Source organism: Doryrhamphus excisus, linkage group LG22 (assembly GCF_037039965.1).
Source record: "Doryrhamphus excisus strain RoL-2023G ecotype Guam linkage group LG22, RoL_Dexc_Guam_v1.1, whole genome shotgun sequence".
Classification (NCBI taxonomy): domain Eukaryota; kingdom Metazoa; phylum Chordata; class Actinopteri; order Syngnathiformes; family Syngnathidae; genus Doryrhamphus; species Doryrhamphus excisus.
The window spans coordinates 1841023-1861606 of NC_136378.1; the positions used below are offsets into that span (position 1 = coordinate 1841023).

At 41.9% G+C, this 20584-nt stretch overlaps 3 protein-coding genes and 1 long non-coding RNA gene across 13 annotated transcripts in view; all 4 read right to left on the minus strand.

Moving 5' to 3' along the window:
* Positions 1 to 9428, minus strand: part of LOC131110316 (protocadherin gamma-A4-like) — a 170253-nt gene extending 160825 nt beyond the window's left edge. The window contains exon 1 of one of the 3 annotated variants that reach the window (XM_078788143.1): positions 6923 to 9428. In XM_078788143.1, coding sequence (XP_078644269.1) covers positions 6923 to 9307 — 2385 coding nt within the window. In that variant the 5' untranslated portion in view covers positions 9308 to 9428. Of the gene's footprint in view, positions 1 to 197; positions 2738 to 6922 lie in introns of those variants that run through there. The other 2 variants (XM_078788129.1, XM_078788138.1) reach the window with 2 other exon arrangements.
* Positions 3220 to 6081, minus strand: LOC144894649 (protocadherin beta-16-like). Its single transcript, XM_078788369.1, has 2 exons — positions 3563 to 6081; positions 3220 to 3270 (listed from the first exon to the last, which is right to left on the minus strand). The coding sequence occupies exons 1-2, from the start codon at positions 5978 to 5980 to the stop codon at positions 3220 to 3222; spliced, it is 2469 nt and encodes an 822-aa protein (XP_078644495.1). The 5' UTR covers positions 5981 to 6081.
* A 1785-nt stretch (positions 9429 to 11213) lies between the features above and the next one.
* Positions 11214 to 13278, minus strand: LOC131110223 (uncharacterized). Its single transcript, XR_009120860.2, has 3 exons — positions 13177 to 13278; positions 12465 to 12540; positions 11214 to 11546 (listed from the first exon to the last, which is right to left on the minus strand). It is a non-coding gene; the product is annotated as an uncharacterized LOC131110223 (long non-coding RNA).
* A 2633-nt stretch (positions 13279 to 15911) lies between these two features.
* LOC131110216 (protocadherin alpha-C2-like) overlaps positions 15912 to 20584 on the minus strand; it is an 83421-nt gene continuing 78748 nt past the window's right edge. For all 8 annotated transcript variants that reach the window (XM_078788256.1, XM_058063091.2, XM_078788257.1 and 5 more), the window contains exon 4: positions 15912 to 18722. In XM_078788256.1, the coding sequence (XP_078644382.1) occupies positions 18418 to 18722 (305 nt within the window). In that variant the 3' untranslated portion in view covers positions 15912 to 18417. The remainder of the gene's footprint in view (positions 18723 to 20584) is intronic.

Consider the following 20584-nt stretch of genomic DNA (forward strand, 5'->3'; position numbering starts at 1 on the left):
CTTTTTCCTGATTTAGGGGTCGCCACAGCATGATATAATTAGTATTTTGAAAGAAATTCTACAGCAAGATTTGATGCACAAACATCTTTTTTGGGGGGCAGGGGTTACGTCTTTCCATACAAGAATTCTTGCCACAGTATCATTAATGTAAGGTACAAGAGGAAATGTTTATATAAGTTATTTGTTGTTTTTCCTACCTCTGAAGGAGTTTCCAAATCTTCAAAGGGGTCGACAAAGTCAGAAGGACTCTTCCTCAGAGTCTGGTCAGCAGGCAGTGTGTTGTCATTGTAAGAAGACACAAACTTAAAGTCACTGGTTCTAGAACCTGTTGTCAAGTAGGCGTCATAGTTGTAGCTGCTGCGTAAAGTTCCTGTGCCGTCAACATCTGCGTAATTAGGAGGGAGATACGCGCTGGGGATGGCAACTGCTCCATCAAACAACAGTCTGGGCTTTCTCCTGCGACAAAACCTCACACCAAGGACCACGATGATGAAGGTCAGAAAGAAGGTGGACACAGACACCAGCGCGATGATCAGATAAGACGTCAGTTTGGAATTCTTCTCATCATAAGAAATGTCCTTCAGTTCTGGCACCTCAGCCAAGTTATCAGAAATAAGTAAATACATGGAGCAGGTGGCAGAGAGAGGGGGCTGTCCGTTATCTTTCACTGCCACAATCAGGTTCTGTTTCATGCTGTCAGATTCAGAAATGTCCCGCTGGGTCCTGATCTCTCCACTGTGGAGACCGATGGTGAAAAGTCCCGGATCCGTGGACTTGACTATATGATAGGACAGCCAGGCGTTCTGTCCGGAGTCTGCATCCACCGCTATCACTTTGGACACCACAGAGCCTCCGTGTGCAGCTTTGGGGACCAGCTCGGTCATGAAGGAGTTGCCCTCTGGGGAGGGGTACAGTATCTGAGGAGAGTTGTCGTTCAAGTCCGATATGAACACACTGACGCTCACGTTGCTGCTGAGCGGAGGAGAACCATTGTCTCTGGCCATGATGTGGACTTTGAAGCTCCTCAGGTGTTCGTAATCCAAAGACCTGACAGCATGGATCACTCCAGTGTCTCCATTAACGGAAACATAGGAAGACACCGGGGCACCGTTCACCTCGGCGGCTAACAGAGAATAAATCACGGTACCGTTCTGTCTCCAGTCGGGGTCTTGAGCACTAACGGAACATAAAGTGGAGCCGGCTTTGTTATTTTCACTCACATATGCACTGTAGGACTGTTCCTCAAACACAGGTGGGTTGTCGTTGATGTCTGCTACAGATAAGTGGATCATTTTAGAGGAGGACAGAGGAGGAGAGCCCTCATCAGTAGCACTGATTGTAATGTTGTAATCAGACACTAGTTCACGGTCCAGTTGTCCAGTAGTCACCAGAGAATAATAGTTTTTAATAGAAGGAACTAACTTGAAGGGGACGTTTTGTTGAATGGAGCAGCGGACCTGTCCGTTGTTCTCAGAGTCTCTGTCCTGGACATTAATGATGCCCACCTCAGTACCGGGTGGTACATTCTCTGGTACTGGATTAGACAGTGACTTTAATTGTATAATTGGAGTGTTGTCATTTGTGTCAGTAATATCTACAATTAAAGAACAGTATGAAATCAAGCCTAGACCATCTATCGCATGTATTTGCATTTCATATGATGCTTTTTTCTCATAATCAACACCACCAGCCACTCTGACGTCTCCAGTTTTAGAATGTAATGTAAATACATTACTACGAGCATCAGAAACACGATCAAATGCATATGTAATTTCACTATTGAGGCCTTCATCTGCATCGCTTGCACTCACTGTGATCACCAAGGTATCAAGAGGAGAGTTTTCAGGCAGACTGGCTTTATAGACGGTCTGACTAAACACTGGTACATTATCATTAGCATCCAGCACAGTGACGTGTATGACTACTGTACCTGATCTCTGAGGAGAACCACCATCATATGCAGTCAACGAGAGCATGATGTCTTTTTTATCTTCTCTATCTAATTCTTTATCTAAGACCAATTCACAGTACTTCCGTCCACCTGGTTTAGTGTTTACATTCAATTTGAAATGTTCATTCTGCTGTAAAGTGTAGCTTTGAACAGCGTTTTCTCCGATGTCTTCGTCGTGTGCTTCTCTGAGAGGGAAACGCTCACCCTTGTCTGCTGATTCCTGAATTTCTAATTTTAGCAAGTCCTCATTAAACTGTGGTGAATTATCATTAATATCTAAAACACGAATATTAATACGGTGCAGCTCTAATGGATTTTCCAGTACAAGTTCTTGTTTAAGAACACACGAAGCCTTTTTGCCACAAAGCCCTTCTCTGTCAATCCTCTCCTGAACAACCACGTCACCGGTGTTGAGGTTGATGCCGCAGTGCTGAACGTTGTTATCCTCGGGATCAATGCGTGCTTTACGGGCAGATAACTGGCCCAAATCAAGGCCCAAATCCTTGGCGATATTCTCAATTACAGATCCACGTTTCATCTCCTCCGGGATAGAGTAGCTCAGGTCTCCATTGACGGTGTGGAGGAAAAGGAAAAGAAACGCGAGGCCGTAGCCGCAAGACGAAACACTTTTGTTCTTCATTCCATCCAAAATATAAAAAGCCATTTCTTCAAATTCGACAGGAAGCAAAGGAACATGTGAATCTAGTCGTCACTGACATCCACAGCTTCTAACAATGTTGTGTTATCAGACGTGGCGACCAGACACACAACACGAAAATTTGGATTTGCGTCTCCACAGAAATATGTATGGGTGGGAGGTTGAGGAGTTCCTGTTCATGATCACACACTGACCCCTAGAGTGACTTTGGTGACATGACACGCAGTTGCTGTTGAAATACTAAAATATAATCAACTCCCCAAACATGACAACGTTACAGATAACTGCTCATAGAAAAATGTCAAATGTATGGGGCTTGTTGCAGACACAATACGTGATGAACAGGAATTTATAAAGCAGTACAAAGTCAACTACAAATTACGTCTATGAAGTACTACCGTTTTTCCTAAAACAACAAAAACCGAATGCAGAGAAAATGCTGGTGATACAGAAGAGACCAGAAAGCCTACATGCTTCAGCACCATGGACAGAGGGATGTTGCATCATCTGTTGTGTAAAATAGTTCCTTCTGAAGGCTTTACAAAAAGACAAGTGTCTAAATAAAGGTCACATTCACCCTTGTTCAAAGGTGAAATACTTTAGTCTCCATCTACAGCTGGTAAGCATCTATCAATACAATCTGGAACGCTTCTGTTGACGACTGGAATAGGAGAATGAACAATTCACCGTTGACACATGAAGCTAAAAGTGCATAAGTGTAAGAAAGTATAATATGAAGGCCTAACAGTGGACAATGTTAACTGTCACCAGGAAAAAATGTCTGGTGTTCTGGAACACTTTCATCAAAGGTCAACCACGACGACATTTCACGATAAAACTAGTCATAAAATAAGAATTTGGTTACAACACAATAACATTTGTTAACAACAATAAGATGTGTTTAAGTTTCAGAAATGTGAGTTCTACAATGTAAGATTTTAACAGGTGCCTACCTCCAAGGGGTCAAACGAATCATGGAGCTCATCAACAAAGTCAGAAGGACTCTTCCTCAGAGTCTGGTCGGCAGGCAGTGTGTTGTCATTGTAAGAAGACACAAACTTAAAGTCACTGGTTCTAGAACCTGTTGTCAAGTAGGCGTCATAGTTGTAGCTGCTGCGTAAAGTTCCTGTGCCGTCAACATCTGCGTAATTAGGAGGGAGATACGCGCTGGGGATGGCAACTGCTCCATCAAACAACAGTCTGGGCTTTCTCCTGCGACAAAACCTCACACCCAGGACCACGATGATGAAGGTCAGAAAGAAGGTGGACACAGACACCAGAGCGATGATCAGATAAGACGTCAGTTTGGAATTCTTCTCGTCATAAGAAATGTCCTTCAGTTCTGGCACCTCAGCCAAGTTATCAGAAATAAGTAAATACATGGAGCAGGTGGCAGAGAGAGGGGGCTGTCCGTTATCTTTCACTGCCACAATCAGGTTCTGTTTCATGCTGTCAGATTCAGAAATGTCCCGCTGGGTCCTGATCTCTCCACTGTGGAGACCGATGGTGAAAAGTCCCGGATCCGTGGACTTGACTATATGATAGGACAGCCAGGCGTTCTGTCCGGAGTCTGCATCCACCGCTATCACTTTGGACACCACAGAGCCTCCGTGTGCAGCTTTGGGGACCAGCTCGGTCATGAAGGAGTTGCCCTCTGGGGAGGGGTACAGTATCTGAGGAGAGTTGTCGTTCAAGTCCGATATGAACACACTGACGCTCACGTTGCTGCTGAGCGGAGGAGAACCATTGTCTCTGGCCATGACATGGACTTTGAAGCTCCTCAGGTGTTCGTAATCCAAAGACCTGACAGCATGGATCACTCCAGTGTCTCCATTAACAGAAACATAGGAAGACACCGGGGCACCGTTCACCTCGGCGGCTAACAGAGAATAAATCACGGTACCGTTCTGTCTCCAGTCGGGGTCTTGAGCACTAACGGAACATAAAGTGGAGCCGGCGTTGTTATTTTCACTCACATATGCACTGTAGGACTGTTCCTCAAACACAGGTGGGTTGTCGTTGATGTCTGCTACAGATAAGTGGATCATTTTAGAGGAGGACAGAGGAGGAGAGCCCTCATCAGTAGCACTGATTGTAATGTTGTAATCAGACACTAGTTCACGGTCCAGTTGTCCAGTAGTCACCAGAGAATAATAGTTTTTAATAGAAGGAACTAACTTGAAGGGGACGTTTTGTTGAATGGAGCAGCGGACCTGTCCGTTGTTCTCAGAGTCTCTGTCCTGGACATTAATGATGCCCACCTCAGTACCGGGTGGTACATTCTCTGGTACTGGATTAGACAGGGATTTCAATTGTATAACTGGTGTGTTGTCATTTGTGTCAGTAACTTCAATAATCAAAGAACAGTATGAAATCAAGCCTAGACCGTCTATTGCACTTATTTGCATTTCATATGATGCTTTTTTCTCATAATCAACAACACCAGCCACTCTGACGTCTCCAGTTTTAGGATGTAATGTAAATACATTACTATTGTCATCAGAAACATGATCAAATGCATATGTAATTTCACTATTTAGGCCTTCATCTGCATCGCTTGCACTCACTGTGATCACCAAGGTATCAAGAGGAGAGTTTTCAGGCAGACTGGCCTTATAGACGGTCTGACTAAACACTGGTACATTATCATTAGCATCCAGCACAGTGACGTGTATGACTACTGTACCTGATCTCTGAGGAGAACCACCATCATATGCAGTCAACGAGAGCATGATGTCTTTTTTATCTTCTCTATCCAATTCTTTATCTAAGACCAATTCGCAGTACTTCCGTCCACCTGGTTTAGTGTTTACATTTAATTTGAAATGTTCATTCTGCTGTAAAGTGTAGCTTTGAACAGCATTTTCACCAATGTCTCCGTCATGGGCTTCTCTGAGAAGAAAACGAGCACCCTTCACCGCTGATTCCCGGATTTCAAATTTAAGTGAGTCCTCATTAAACTGTGGTGAATTATCATTAACATCTAAAACACGAATATTAATACGGTGCAGCTCTAATGGATTTTCCAGTACAAGTTCTTGTTTAAGAACACACGAAGCCTTTTTGCCACAAAGCCCTTCTCTGTCAATCCTCTCCTGAACAACCACGTCACCGGTGTTGAGGTTGATGCCGCAGTGCTGAACGTTGTTATCCTCGGGATCAATGCGTGCTTTACGGGCAGATAACTGGCCCAAATCCAGGCCCAAATCCTTGGCGATATTCCCAATTACAGATCCACGTTTCATCTCCTCCGGGATAGAGTAGCTCAGGTCTCCATTGACGGTGTGGAGGAAAAGGAAAAGAAACGCCAGGCCGTAGCCGCAAGACGAAAATCTTTTGTTCTTCATTCCATCCAAAATATAAAAAGCCATTTCTTCAAATTCGACAGGAAGCAAAGGAACATGTGAATTTAGTCTTCACTGACATCCACAGCTTCTAACAATGTTGTGTTATCAGACGTGGCGACCAGACACACAACACGAAAATTTGGATTTGCGTCTCCACAAAAATGGGTATGGGTGGGAGGTTGAGGAGTTCCTGTTCATGATCACACACTGACCCCTAGAGTGACTTTGGTGAAATGACACGCAGTTGCTGTTGAAATACTAAAATATAATCAACTCCCCAAACATGACAACGTTACAGATAACTGCTCATAGAAAAATGAAAAAATTTGGGGCTTGTTGCAGACAGAATACGTGATGAACAGGAATTTATAAACCAGGAGAAAGTCAACTACAAATTACGTTTATGAAGTACTACTGTTTTTCCTAAAACAACAAAAACCCAAAGCAGAGAAAATGCTGGTGATGCAGAAAAGAGCAGAAAGCCTACATGCTTCAGCACCATGGACAGAGAGGGATGTTGCATCATCTGGAGTGTAAAATAGTTCCTTCTGAAGGCTTTACAAAAAGACAAGTGTCTAAATAAAGGTCACATTCACCCTTGTTCAAAGGTGAAATACTTTAGTCTCCATCTACAGCTGGTAAGCATCTATCAATACAATCTGGATCGCTTCTGTTGACGACTGCAATAGGAGAATGAACAATCCACCGTTGACACATGAAGCTAAAAGTGCATAAGTGTAAGAAAGTATAATATGAAGGCCTAACAGTGGACAATGTTAACTGTCACCAGGAAAACACGATCAAAGTCTGGTGTTCTGGAACACTTTCATCAAAGGTCAACTACGACGACATTTCACGATAAAACTAGTCATAAAATAAGAATTTGGTTACAACTTAAACACAATAAGATGTGTTTAAGTTTCAGAAATGTCAGTTCTACAATGTAAGATTTTTACAGGTGCCTACCTCCAAGGGGTCGAAGGAATCATGAAGCTCGTCATCAAAGTCAGAAGGACTTTTCCTCAGAGTCTGGTCGGCAGGCAGTGTGTTGTCATTGTAAGAAGACACAAACTTAAAGTCACTGGTTCTAGAACCTGTTGTCAAGTAGGTGTCATAGTTGTAGCTGCTGCGTAAAGTTCCTGTGCCGTCAACATCTGCGTAATTAGGAGGGAGATACGCGCTGGGGATGGCAACTGCTCCATCAAACAACAGTCTGGGCTTTCTCCTGCGACAGAACCTCACACCAAGGACGACGATGATGAAGGTCAGAAAGAAGGTGGACACAGACACCAGCGCGATGATCAGATAAGACGTCAGTTTGGAATTCTTCTCGTCATAAGAAATGTCCTTCAGTTCTGGCACCTCAGCCAAGTTATCAGAAATAAGTAAATACATGGAGCAGGTGGCAGAGAGAGGGGGCTGTCCGTTATCTTTCACTGCCACAATCAGGTTCTGTTTCATGCTGTCAGATTCAGAAATGTCCCGCTGGGTCCTGATCTCTCCACTGTGCAGACCGATGGTGAAAAGTCCCGGATCCGTGGACTTGACTATATGATAGGACAGCCAGGCGTTCTGTCCGGAGTCTGCATCCACCGCTATCACTTTGGACACCACAGAGCCGCCGTGTGCACCTTTGGGGACCAGCTCGGTCATGAAGGAGTTGCCCTCTGGGGATGGGTACAGTATCTGAGGAGAGTTGTCGTTCAAGTCCGATATGAAAACACTGACGCTCACATTGCTGCTCAGAGGAGGAGAACCATTGTCTCTGGCCATGACGTGGACTTTGAAGCTCCTCAGGTGTTCGTAATCCAAAGACCTGACAGCATGGATCACTCCAGTGTCTCCATTAACAGAAACATAGGAAGACACCGGGGCACCGTTCACCTCGGCGGCTAACAGAGAATAAATCACGGTACCGTTCTGTCTCCAGTCGGGGTCTTGAGCACTAACGGAACATAAAGTGGAGCCGGCTTTGTTATTTTCACTCACATATGCACTGTAGGACTGTTCCTCAAACACAGGTGGGTTGTCGTTGATGTCTGCTACAGATAAGTGGATCATTTTAGAGGAGGACAGAGGAGGAGAGCCCTCATCAGTAGCACTGATTGTAATGTTGTAATCAGACACTAGTTCACGGTCCAGTTGTCCAGTAGTCACCAGAGAATAATAGTTTTTAATAGAAGGAACTAACTTGAAGGGGACGTTTTGTTGAATGGAGCAGTGGACCTGTCCGTTCTTCTCAGAGTCTCTGTCCTGGACATTAATGATGCCCACCTCAGTACCGGGTGGTACATTCTCTGGTACTGGATTAGCCAGTGACTTTAAATTGATTACTGGGGCATTATCATTAACGTCTGTAACATCAATGATAACTTTAGCATAGGAAGTCAGCCCTAAACCATCTTTAGCTTCCACGCTCATCTCATAAGAACTTTTATCTTCATAATCAATAGCACCCGTTACTCTAATTACACCGGTTGTGGGCTCAATAGAAAATACATTCACATTACTGCCAGACACGTGACCAAAGTCGTAAGTCACTTCCCCATTCAGTCCTTCATCAGCATCAGTAGCACTAACATGAATCACTATTGTATCAGGAAGAGAGTTTTCAGGTAGACTGGCTTTATAAACAGCCCGGGAAAAGACGGGGGCGTTATCATTAGCATCCAGCACAGTGACGTGTATGACTAGTGTACCTGATCTCTGAGGAGAGCCGCCATCTAAAGCCGTGAGAAGCAAATTCATCTCACTTTGCTTTTCTCTATCAAGTTTATTTTCCAGGACAAGTTTAACTTTATTGTCATCAACAGCAAGAATAAAGTTAGCATTATTTTGTAGCGTGTATCTTTGTACAGCGTTTTGACCTATATCTGCATCATGCGCCTCCTGGATTGAAAAACGGCTGCCCTTTTCCGCCGACTCTCTTATTTCCATCTCTATTAAATTATTTTTAAAGTGTGGCGAGTTATCGTTCACGTCTTGAATATGAAGACTCACGCGATGTAGCTCCAGGGGATTTTCTAACACCAGATCCACTTTTATCACACACGCCGGCTTTTTGTCACACAGGCTTTCTCTGTCAATTCTCTCCGACGTGATCAAGTCTCCGGTGTTCGGATTCATATCACAGTACCTCTTCCGAGTGTCCTCGAAATCGATCCGAGCTTTCCGGGACGATAGTTTCCTCGGGTCCACGCCAAGATCTTTGGCTATATTTCCAATCACAGACAAGCGCTTCATCTCCTCTGGAAGAGAATAGCTGAGATCTCCGTGGACGAGGCCCAGCGTCACAAAAAAGGCAGCAATGCGGAGAATCCGGCCCAAGGATGAAATTCCTTTGTCTCCCATCGTTGTGACAAATCCACACCTACAGGCCTTGGAAATATGATACACTATCTCGTGCACCAGGTTTAGAAATTACAAAGAAAAATTCAACGTTTAACTACACGGACGGCGACAAACCGACGTAATGAAAAGATTCTAGTGGAAAAAAGGCACGCAAGCAATGGGTGGAGATGTGTGTGTAGCATTTGTGTTAGCCGACAGCGGCACCATGAGTGGAGTTTTTTAGTTACATCGGCTATTATTTCATCATATCAAACAAATGATTAAACGTCGGTATTGTTGGTAAATTAACACCAAGTATCACACTTTATTAATACCATCCAAATGATGGCATAACTAACATGTGGAAATGTCACTTTAAATAGAATTGAAGCTCATCGTTATCAACAAATGTCATTAAAACTGAAATTGTATACTAAGGTTTCAAATGATAGCTATTAAATATCTCATGCAATTGTACGACCTAAGGTTTTTAATAAATGGAATTCAGAATAGTTCTGGTCTATTGTTTATTTTGTACACGATGTTATCAGCTCTGAAGTCATACCATAGTATTGGAGGTGCAGGTGAAATTCATTCAGCACCACAGACAGAGACAGCAGCATGCTATGCTCCACCAACCGAAGACACACTTCCTAAGAGCCATTTCACTCCTGGATTTTCCTAGCCCATCTTGACCTACTTTCTACTCACTTACCTTTCAAACCTGCAAACTTGGCCTACTGTGCACTTCAAAAACATACCAGCTCTAAAATATCAAATACTGTCTACATTACTATGTCAAATACTTGTGGTATATGGCACTACCACTCGCACCATGCATGCAAACACACGAGCCTTCAATAACACCACTTTACTGAACAGCATCTTTCTATTTGGAGCCTTGTGGTGGGCCCACTGGGCTGCTGGGGGTCTCTGGTGAGATCATATCCACAGGTGAGGTTGTACCGGGTGTGTCGCCTACCACAAAGATGGACTTCAAATGTTGAGTCGTTTTAGCCTATACTTTCTGGTCACTCCCCTTTCAACAATGTTGATAGACTCATGGGGTCAGAGTTCATGGGGGTTAAAAGGGAAGCTTAGTCAAGAAGAAGAATAGTCAAGAAGAATAGTCAAGGCGATCTTCTAGATCCCCCCCCCCAACACACACACACACACAAGAAATGACTGTTGTTATTCCACAAAGGAGCAATACATTAATAGTTTAAATATTGACACAAGTTGTCAATCATTCATATAAACTGCAGAAGCATGTACGCAAATTATGACAACATCCAACAATATTAGAATCTACTCAAGTAATATTCAAAGAGTTGGGACTAGTTGGCTAAAGTATGGAAAACAATACTATAGCCATCTGAAAAATTAACAAAATTTGATTTCAGGACAATACATCTGCATATGTATGCTAATGTGTTATTGTAAAAGTAGTGTTTTATTCAATGTAACGTATAATGGGAAATCATGCCTAAAAGGGGGAAATCATTGCAGTTCAGTTTCATTCAATAGCCATGTTACTTCAGTTGACTATTTGTCATGGGACTTTAGTGAAGACAAAATGTTAAAAAATAAATATGTCACCTATAACTGACATCGAATTATTATGCCTCATTTCACACAGTGTTTATTTGCACCCAGCAGCATCACAGAAAAGGAATCATAATGTGTTCATTCATTCCTGAGATGTAACCCGACATTAGCTTAATCTGCTGCCTATATCAGTAACACAAATGAAGTGCTAATAATAATGTGTTTTATTTGTAAACGGCATTCAAGGATACGTATATAGATTATGTTAAAAGCAAGTCACACATGAATAAATCAATCAATCAGACATCCTGAATAAAGTGGGTGATGAGTGTGGATTTGAGTCTGTTGTGCAGATGCCCTGTGTGACAGAGTTCCAAAGTTTGGGACAAACCCGGTGAAAGTTCCGCAACCCATGGTGCTGAGGTGGGGAGGTGAGGCGGTGAGGTGGACGGAGGAGGTGCATCGGCGGGGGCGAGATGAGGTGGCAAGGTTGAAGAGGTCAGGCAGGGGTGGGGTGAGGGTGGATGTGGATGGCTTTGGAATGTATCCAGCAAGGGTTTGAATTTGATTCTAGATGGAAGTGCAGGGGGTGAAGGAGGTTATAGTGACGATGTGGGCGCCTGAATTCTGGACCATTTCAAGCTTATGGAGGGATTTGTGAGGGAGGCCGACGAGGAGAGAGTAGCAGTAATCAATCCGGCAGGCAACCAGGCTGTGAATATGAATATAAGTAATATGGGAGCTTTCTGGTCACTCCCCCTTCAACAGTGTTGATATACTCTAGGTTGATGGGGTTAAAAGGGAAGCATAGTCAAGAAGATCTTCTAGATCCGGACACAACCCCCCCCCCCACACACACACATCACAAACATTTTTCGACAAAGGGCAATACAGTTGATGTTTGCTCAATACAAGGATGAAGAGTCTTGAACCGGTCATGTTGCGTCACCACTATTATATCAATATATGGTTATATCACCTTATACTTCAGTATGTGTTAAAGAAAACAAAATATAAATAAATACATACATTAAAAATAATATTAGGAAAACAGGAAGTGGACAAATGTAACAGATACAGATTACAAAAGTAATAAATGGAGGGGTAAGATTTAATACGCTTTGCTTCTTCCTACTCCTTTTGGACATGTGGAACTGTTCATGTGAATCACTTACCTGATGCGCGTTTGGAAAGTGCATTGTTTCAATAAAACACACATATGTGTTTTTAAAAAAAGGATTGTTTATGTGAATCACTTACCTGATGCGTGTTCAAATAAAATTAAACCAATACCATTACCATAGTCTTACTAAGTAGGTCTTACACTAAAATAAAGGCGATTTGGAAAATGCATTGTTTCAATAAAATTCACACAAATGTGTTTTTAAAAAAGGGATAAAAACCCCAACATGAACCTCATGAGTCAAACGATGAAAGGCGTATTACGCACAAATGATCTTGTGCCATTCATGAATGAAGCTAAGTAAAGTTAGACCAACTATCTAGAAACACCTATTTGGAATATGTCATTTTGCTCCCTATATGGAGAAATACACCAAAATATTAATTTCAAAATAGGTCATGCTAGTATTTTACCTGTCTGAAGCTTCCAGGATGTGACTTCACTTACCAGAAAAGATGCTTTGGGAGATGAGCAGAGATGTTCATCACGTTTCTTCAAGAGGTTGTCCTTCAGCAATGTGTACCTGTGGATAGATGCCAAAATATAATAAAATATATTGTCACCTAATCAGAAAAGAGCAACACACTGCAACATTAAAAGGTCAGAACCTGTAGTAATACAATGGATCATCAACTTTCCAAGATACTACTTGAATATCGGCGGTATTATTTATTTTGTAGTGTGGAATGTTAGCGCAGGCTTGATCAAGTGATATTACTCAAACAGAAAATAAGAGACCGCAACAGGGTGTAAATGTTCTCATTAAAACACAAAAACTAGCTAATAATGCTAACCCTCGCGCCACTGATGCTAATACTAGCATGACATTTATGGTAATGGTGACGGTGTTACATAACTTTTAAAAGTTATCTCGGAGACGTGTCGTATGAATTCTAACAACTTATAAAGCAATAATAATGTTGAACAAGCAGAATAGGAGGGCTTGAAATAAAAAAAAAACACGAATTAGTCTGTGTCTATACTGTATGCACCGAAACAGCAAACAGCAACGTCAAGTGCTGTAAGCTAACACTAACACAAACATGCTAACCACAGATCCTTTTGACAGCTAAGGACGCTTTTGTGACAATTTGACACATTTTCAGACAGATTTCCATACTTTGGCGCCATTTTGCTAACTTATAATGCGTCGACCTACCTCCTGTGAGTATCATGTTGTGGAAAAACGTCGAAAAATCTGTCCATCGGTCCGACGGTGAAAGAACCAGAGCGGCCATTGAAGCCGGGAAATCTACCCTGCACGGGTGGGGGAGGGGCTGTCAGTTGGTGATGTCCGATACCACGGATTTCGTTGCCGATTCGATACTGAGTAACATTCAGGCTGTGATGTCGATCTGATACCGATATTTTATGCAAACATACCCAATATAGCCAAGCAACATATAGTACAGAAAATAGCACAGAAAATTATACAAATTATGTGAAAGTTGTATTTTAAACAATACAAAGAAAATCCAGTCAAATAATAAAACCATTAAAATAAATGATTAATTATTAAGAACTACTATACATTTTGAAAGAGTTAAAGAATTGGGTCTCATTTGAAGAACCACTGAGTGTATAGTCCCAGCTAACATTAAATATATAATACTACAGTATGATGAACATTGAAAAAATGTACAAAGTATACAATTGGTTTTATAACTACACTGAAATTATAAGGCTCTCTGCTTTGACCATAAGGCAGGTTCATGTCCAGCAGTTCCAATAGTGGCCATTGAAGGCGCTCCTGATCCCACTGTGTACTATGTGATATTCCCGAGGAGGAGGGATCATTCCACATCCATTTATCCAGTATAGGAAAGCGCCATGGCTTATAGTAATAACTTTAAAAAACACAAACAAAAACACACACTTAAGATTTAAATGTGAGTGTGACTATATAAGATTAAAGTCATCATTATGCCATTATCATAAAAAGAAAAAGGAGTGAATATGTTAGGATATATACAGAGGATACATGTGCTGTGATATTTTGTCCAGAAGATGGCGCCTCCTTCTCACCACCCTTACAAATGGGACACATGAAGCTCACAGGTCCACTGTGGTCTTTCACAAACAGTGTTGTTGAATGGTGTAGGACATCCACAATAAACAGGAGTCTATGGAATATGGATGTGTTATATGTACATATACAAACAGTCCCTCTTTAATCGCACCCACTTCACTATGGTGCAGCTTCTCAAGACAATTCCATACTATGCATGATATGGAATGGACTTGGTGTTATTTAAGAGTCGTGACCTCCCTTACAGAAACATCGAGCACATTTCAAATGACCTCCTCAAAAGGGCAAATCATCGCAGTAGATTTGGGTCACCTATATCCAGTTAAGCGCTGATTGCATGAAATCAATTATTATGCAATCATGAGCCTTTAATGACCGGTCCGCCCTAAAGGCTCATTCTGTGCACAAGCCGATTAAAAGGAAATTGAATAACGACATTCTGTTGGTGTTTTGTTAAAGAAGCAAATATGGAGGCTAAACTTGGGACTACAGTTTAAAGAAATAATGTGTGTCATCTGACATGATTTTGTTGGTATAATTAGGATAATCTCAGTCTCCATGTTTATTCTGGCTGCTCACCTTCTCCGTTTGTCCTCCTTGCTCAATGATGCTTTGGTGAGTCACTTCAGATGATGTCAGCGTCAGGGCGATGCACCCTATAAGTCAAATAGACACCTCACTTCTCCAGCACACTTTACATTTAGGTTTTTATTTGCTAATACAATATTTTCACTATAGAATATACAATTCCACCATACAATAAACACTGATCATATTTCTACAAATGCCAAAACGTATTGAGGTTCATTAGCAATTCCAAACACTTTGCTTCTCTGTTTGCGTAGTGCTATCTTCAGGCATATTAAATGACACGGCCTCGACCCCAGAACGTTTGATCATGTGTTTATCAGTTGCCAGAGTGCTATCCCCGCAATAGCTGTAGCTATAGAAATCATCCACAAGCCCAACGTGACCTTTTGAACCTCTTTCCAGAATGTCGTCCTTGTCTGATGCTAAATGAAAGACACACTAGAGAGATTACATTTTCTGCTAACAGTGCTTCCAAACTCATTTTACACCACAACCATGACAAAAATCCAGCAACAATACAAAAATACATCTGTTTCCATTCTAGTATAGGTTAATGTATGCTATGACATCTCCATATTTTATATTAACTTACCTTCTGGGATCCAATACATCTACTTAGCCACTCTTGTTTAATTAGGCTGATGCATGTCTGGAAACTTCCAGTCACAAGAGACTGCAGGGACCATCTGCGACCATGGAATTGGACAAGGAGATGCGGCAGTCCGGTCAATCAGCTGGCACCTCTCACCTCCACAGGGAATGCGCTTCTTTCCGAGTCCGTGTCAACGTAGACATTGGGAAGATGTGGTAATATCGTTTAAAATGCAAATGGTATTCTTATTTTGATTTCAAGCCACAATTCTAGGCAGAAATTGGCGGAAAATGAAGCACATGGGCTAACACTTAGCTTGATCACCTTTGGGGCAAATGTCATTCAGTCATTAAGGTTCTTGTTTGGGAAATTAATCAAATGTTCCCTGAAAGAAAGCACTAAAGCATTAAGAGATGATCCGTTGTCTCATCAGGGGGGACAAGCCCAGATGTTGTAGTGAGTATCCAGGCACCTTGAGGCCGCATCTTATCACATTTTTATAATTTTTATTCAGAATTATTTTTGTGGCTGATTTGGCTTTTAATTGATTTCTTGTGTTATTTGGTGTTGAACAAGTCACACTGTAAAACGCATACATTTAAGATTTACAGCAGTATTTTTAAGCGGCATACTGCACAGAATATTAAGACATGTATCTTTTTAAAGAACTAATCATGAATCATTTTTAAGAAAGAAAACTTTATTTGTGATTTATAAACAAAACACATTACCACTGTTTCCATTTAGGTCGAATCAAAGGCAAAAAGGGAATGGATGTAAATGAAGTTCACTATTTCACGGTCACAGTAGATGAGTGGGTGAACAAAAAATTTTAAAAAAAGGAGGGGTGGGGGGGGGTAAAACATATCTGGGCCGGTCCGCATATGACCGCACTTTGCCACCATCACCATACATTGGGAAAGAATGACAGCATGAAAGCTCACTAAATACAAGCATACACTACATATACTTTCATCACACTTTTTTTTTTTTTTTTTTTTCCAGATCCAGAAGAATGAAAGGGAAGTGATAGCTCATCATAGGATCATACATATTTCAGTTACAATATTACAGTGTTAGTTAGATCATCATGTCAAAGCCGGACACAGAACGTCTTTTTTTTTTTTTTTTTGCTTGTTTTCAAAAGCAGAAATCATAAAGTTTTGGGGAAAAAAAGGTTTCACACTATAGCGTTACAAATATCGAAAAAGGTTTCGTGGATGCCGTACAACACCTGCGGAGCGTGACAATGGTAAATACATAGATGTTTTGGCATAGACAAGAGAAGTACATACAAATATTTCCCGTGTGAGTAATGAAGAACCAAAATGATTAATACAAAAAATAATAAAATCATAGCTATCTATTTATATATATATTTCTCTATATAGTATGTGTTTCCTTAGAGCAGTACATGCAGCAGCCACTTATTGGAGTGACATCATACTGAGCCGCACAGCTTTGGGAGGACGTGTAAGAAAGGTACAGGCAGGGACGGGGGGCACAGACAGAAGCCTGGAGGCCCGTCTCAGCCTCATGAGAGAGGACTGGTGGGATATCGCTGTTGACTGGGAACCCTGGATGCCATATTAATATTTTTGAACAGGTTCAATTCATGTAGATCCGTAAGGTCTACGCTACATTTATAAAAGCTAGATGCGACTAATTAATTATCCTGTCTTGCAAACTTGAGTTGGAAAGGGCCAGCCCACGGCACCCGCCTCCTCGCTCCTCGGTCCTTCACCCCCCCCCCCCCGTCATCTTTTTAGTCGATCCCACCTGATCCCCTCTCACTGTAGCGGCGGCAGACAAACAGGAAGTGAACAGCGTAGTTGAGTATTCACAAGTTAAAAGCACTGAACCGTTTTGCACTTTTACAGAGTTCAAGGTGTGCATCCCACCTCACTCTCCCCCCCCCACCCTCCAACGGGCCTCATCCACATTACTCCATGCTGTTGTCAGCACACCACAATGTTCAAACCAGGCCCTTTTCTCAGGACGGATCCTGAGCAGTGGGGGTAAGAGGGCGGACATGCGGTAATCAGGGGGAAATATACAAAAATGGCAAAACATGTACTGTGGATTTCTTTCCGTCAATGGGGGAAAAGTGGTCGGGTAGATTAAGGGGGAGCACAAGCAGGTCAAATGTTGTAAAGGTATCAGGTAAGGACTGGTTGCTACCAAACATTCAAAGCAGAAAGCTTTCAGCTTTTGCTGCAGCATGGGGGAGATAAGAGAGGGTGTTATGAAAATCTCAAGATTTTGCACGTTTTCTTCAGAGTCCACTGACCCAATTCCGGACTACTTCCTTTCAATGACACTCAGGTGAACGTGAGGCCATCGAGGTCTTCTCTCTTCAACTACTCAGAGCTCTCTGCGACACGGCTGGAGGGGTAGCGCCCTCAGTCCTTTAAAAGCAGTGAGCGAATACAGAGTAACAGCAAAAGGGATGCGCCGTCCATCCTGAGAGTTGATGTGCACCCCATAGGTGACAAAAAGCTTGCAGTGTCAAATTAGCACACATTTTTTTTTTTTTTTTTTTTAAATTTCTCGCCAGCTCTCGAGTGCCTTCAGTGTCCGCATGGCAAGGTGTGTGTTTGCTTGTGTTAGCATGCGTGCACGTGGATTCATTGAGATTGCAGGAAACACTGTTGGTAAGTTAGGACTCTGCAGCAGTGGTTTGTGAGTGTTAGCTTTCCTTTTCAGTGACTCCCCTGTGCTATTTACAAGTAGTGTGTAAGTGTGTCCAGCTCCGGAATACACACATCACTTCATTTCTCTTCTTTTCCTTGGCTGGCACAGAGCTTTTTCTTGTTCTTTTGTCTTCTCTCACAGAGAATTATTTATCATTAATGTGGAGGGGGTAATACAGAGGTGCCAACACGCCCAGGAGGCAAAATAATTGTTCTTTCTAAATATGTTGGAGTTGACTTAGGTTGTATAGGCACATGGGGGTGTGGCTCAAAATCAATCTTCTTATTGTTTATCAAGGCAAGATCAATAATTTACCTCCGCCGTGTTAGACTGAAGGTAAACGTAACCTTGGTAAGGCCGGGTTAAATACAAACAAAACAGGATTGAAGAAATCCATATTCATATTTTCTTTTTGCCCATTGGACTTTGGTTGGTACCTCTGTTTTAGCAACACCCTTTTTTTTTCTCTTTGCCAATTTTTCATTTCTTCTCCTTTATTCATCGTCATCCTTCCCCTTATCCTTCTTGTCTTTCTTGTCCTTCTTCTTCTTTTTCTTCTTCTTGGCCTCCTCTTTCTTTCCAAAGGTGATAAAGTCGCTCTTGTCATCCTCTCCTCCCTGGTTCTGTCTGATGGATATTATGGCAGGGGATCCAGGGATGATGAACGCCTCTGGGGGGACCTCACCGGGCTTGAGGTGCTGCGGTGGTGCGCCGGGACCCCCCGGGCCGTAGCGAAAGTGCCAGCTGTTGCTGTCGACTCCGGCACCCATTGGGGGTGAGACCTCTCCTCCTTCAGCATCTGAAATAAGGATAAGGAGTCATTTAATGCAAAGGTCTCATACGGAGTCGCTCACTGGAAAACATACATGGGGATACTGCATTTTGCATTTTTGGGGTTTTTTGAAGCGACCCAAATAAATGAACACAAGATTCCAATGCACAATAATTTGTATTGAATTTAATAAACAATCTCTGTGCTAATTCTTTATTCAGAGATTAACTGCAGCCTGATGTTAAATGATTAACAAAGCTTACTGATGACAGACTAATCCCACTCTTGAACTGACCTTCCCAGGCTGTTCACCTACTGACTGGATAAGCAGTTGACTACAAACTAAGACTATTATTTCAAAGGTGTGCAAATGGGAGTGATTTAAGTGAAATTAATTACATGGAAGCGGCAGCAGCAAGGATGCCATGTCTTAGGTGTGCCCCCAGGTTCTGCTGAACTGGCAAGCACTGTGTCATCCCTTCATGTGGGGTGAACGGGTGGAAAATCTCGCAAAAGGCTTCCGATGTTAAAGGCACTATATAAATGGATCACATATATATTTTATTCCCTCCTCGGAAAAAAAAACTATGGTCCTTGTTATAGTTTCTCATATATCTGTTTAATGTTTAATATCCAAATGGGTTAGAAATGGTCTTTTACAGGGCACGTGTGTAGGTGTAGTGCACACCACCTTCAAAAATCACCCATATCTATTATTCAAATACAGTTCTATATAATCACAATGCCATCTCATACCGTCTTTGAATTTATTTATTAAAGAAATTCCAAACAGACAAGATTTTAATGGCTTCTTTCCTCAAATTTAGTTCACATATTGTACACATCCTAAAAGGAAGACATATAGAACCATTTAAAAAATGACAGCATTCATTCGCATCATGCTGAGTTTCATCCAAGCCTCTGCCACTCAAATATGTTTCATTCTCCCCTAATACAAGATTGTGATTCCATATCACATTTTGCACTGACCATCAGTGAAGTCTGCTTACTGGACAGGATTCATGGACTAAATCTGTTCTGAACATGACATGTCCCACTCGGCATACAATCCTAATCTGTCAGAGGCACGCAAAGTCGCAAAAATCACAGCAGACAATGGAGGACGCAGGAGTGTGTCATTTATAAAGAGTCTTCCTGCTCTTAATAAGTTTTTATTAGGGCCCCTCGAGCTCAGACATGACCCTGTTTTGCTAATTTAAAGAGAAATGCAGACACAGAGAATAATACATTAGAAATGGAAAATGCAGTCAACTGAAGTCCTGCTTTGACTGGAAGAAATTAACTGTCTAACTATATGTGAGAATTTGATGAGACACCAGCGGCCCCCATGTCAGCATCAAGTCAACAAAACCCCAGAGAGTGCTGAGTCATGTCGGGAAGCAGACAGATAAAAAAAAAAAGTGCAAAGCAAGGAAGCATAAGTCTCTTAAAAAGGGACAAGTAGCAGTGCGGGCTTAAAAAGGAAGACTTATTTGTACATTTCACAGTTAAAATGTTACTTTAAACATTTCCTGTCCATTAAATGACGGCTTGAGAATGGAAAAGTTGTGAGCATGAAACAGATTATCAATCCATCTTTTATAAAATGTTTTCTAATTGGGTTCCTGGGTTAACTGGAGCCTAACTCTAAATGATAGATGATAGCTGGGGGGAAATTGGTAATGGTAATGGTAATGGTAATGGTTTTATTTCATTTGAACATGCATCAGATTACAATTGGGTGCATCCCATAATCAGTTCCCAGTTCCACGTGTCCAAAAGGAGTAGGAAGAAGCAAAGCTTATTAAATCCCACCCCTCCATCTGGTACTTTTACAATCAGTAACTGTTACATTTGTTCACTTCCTGCTTTCCATAATACAGTTTAAG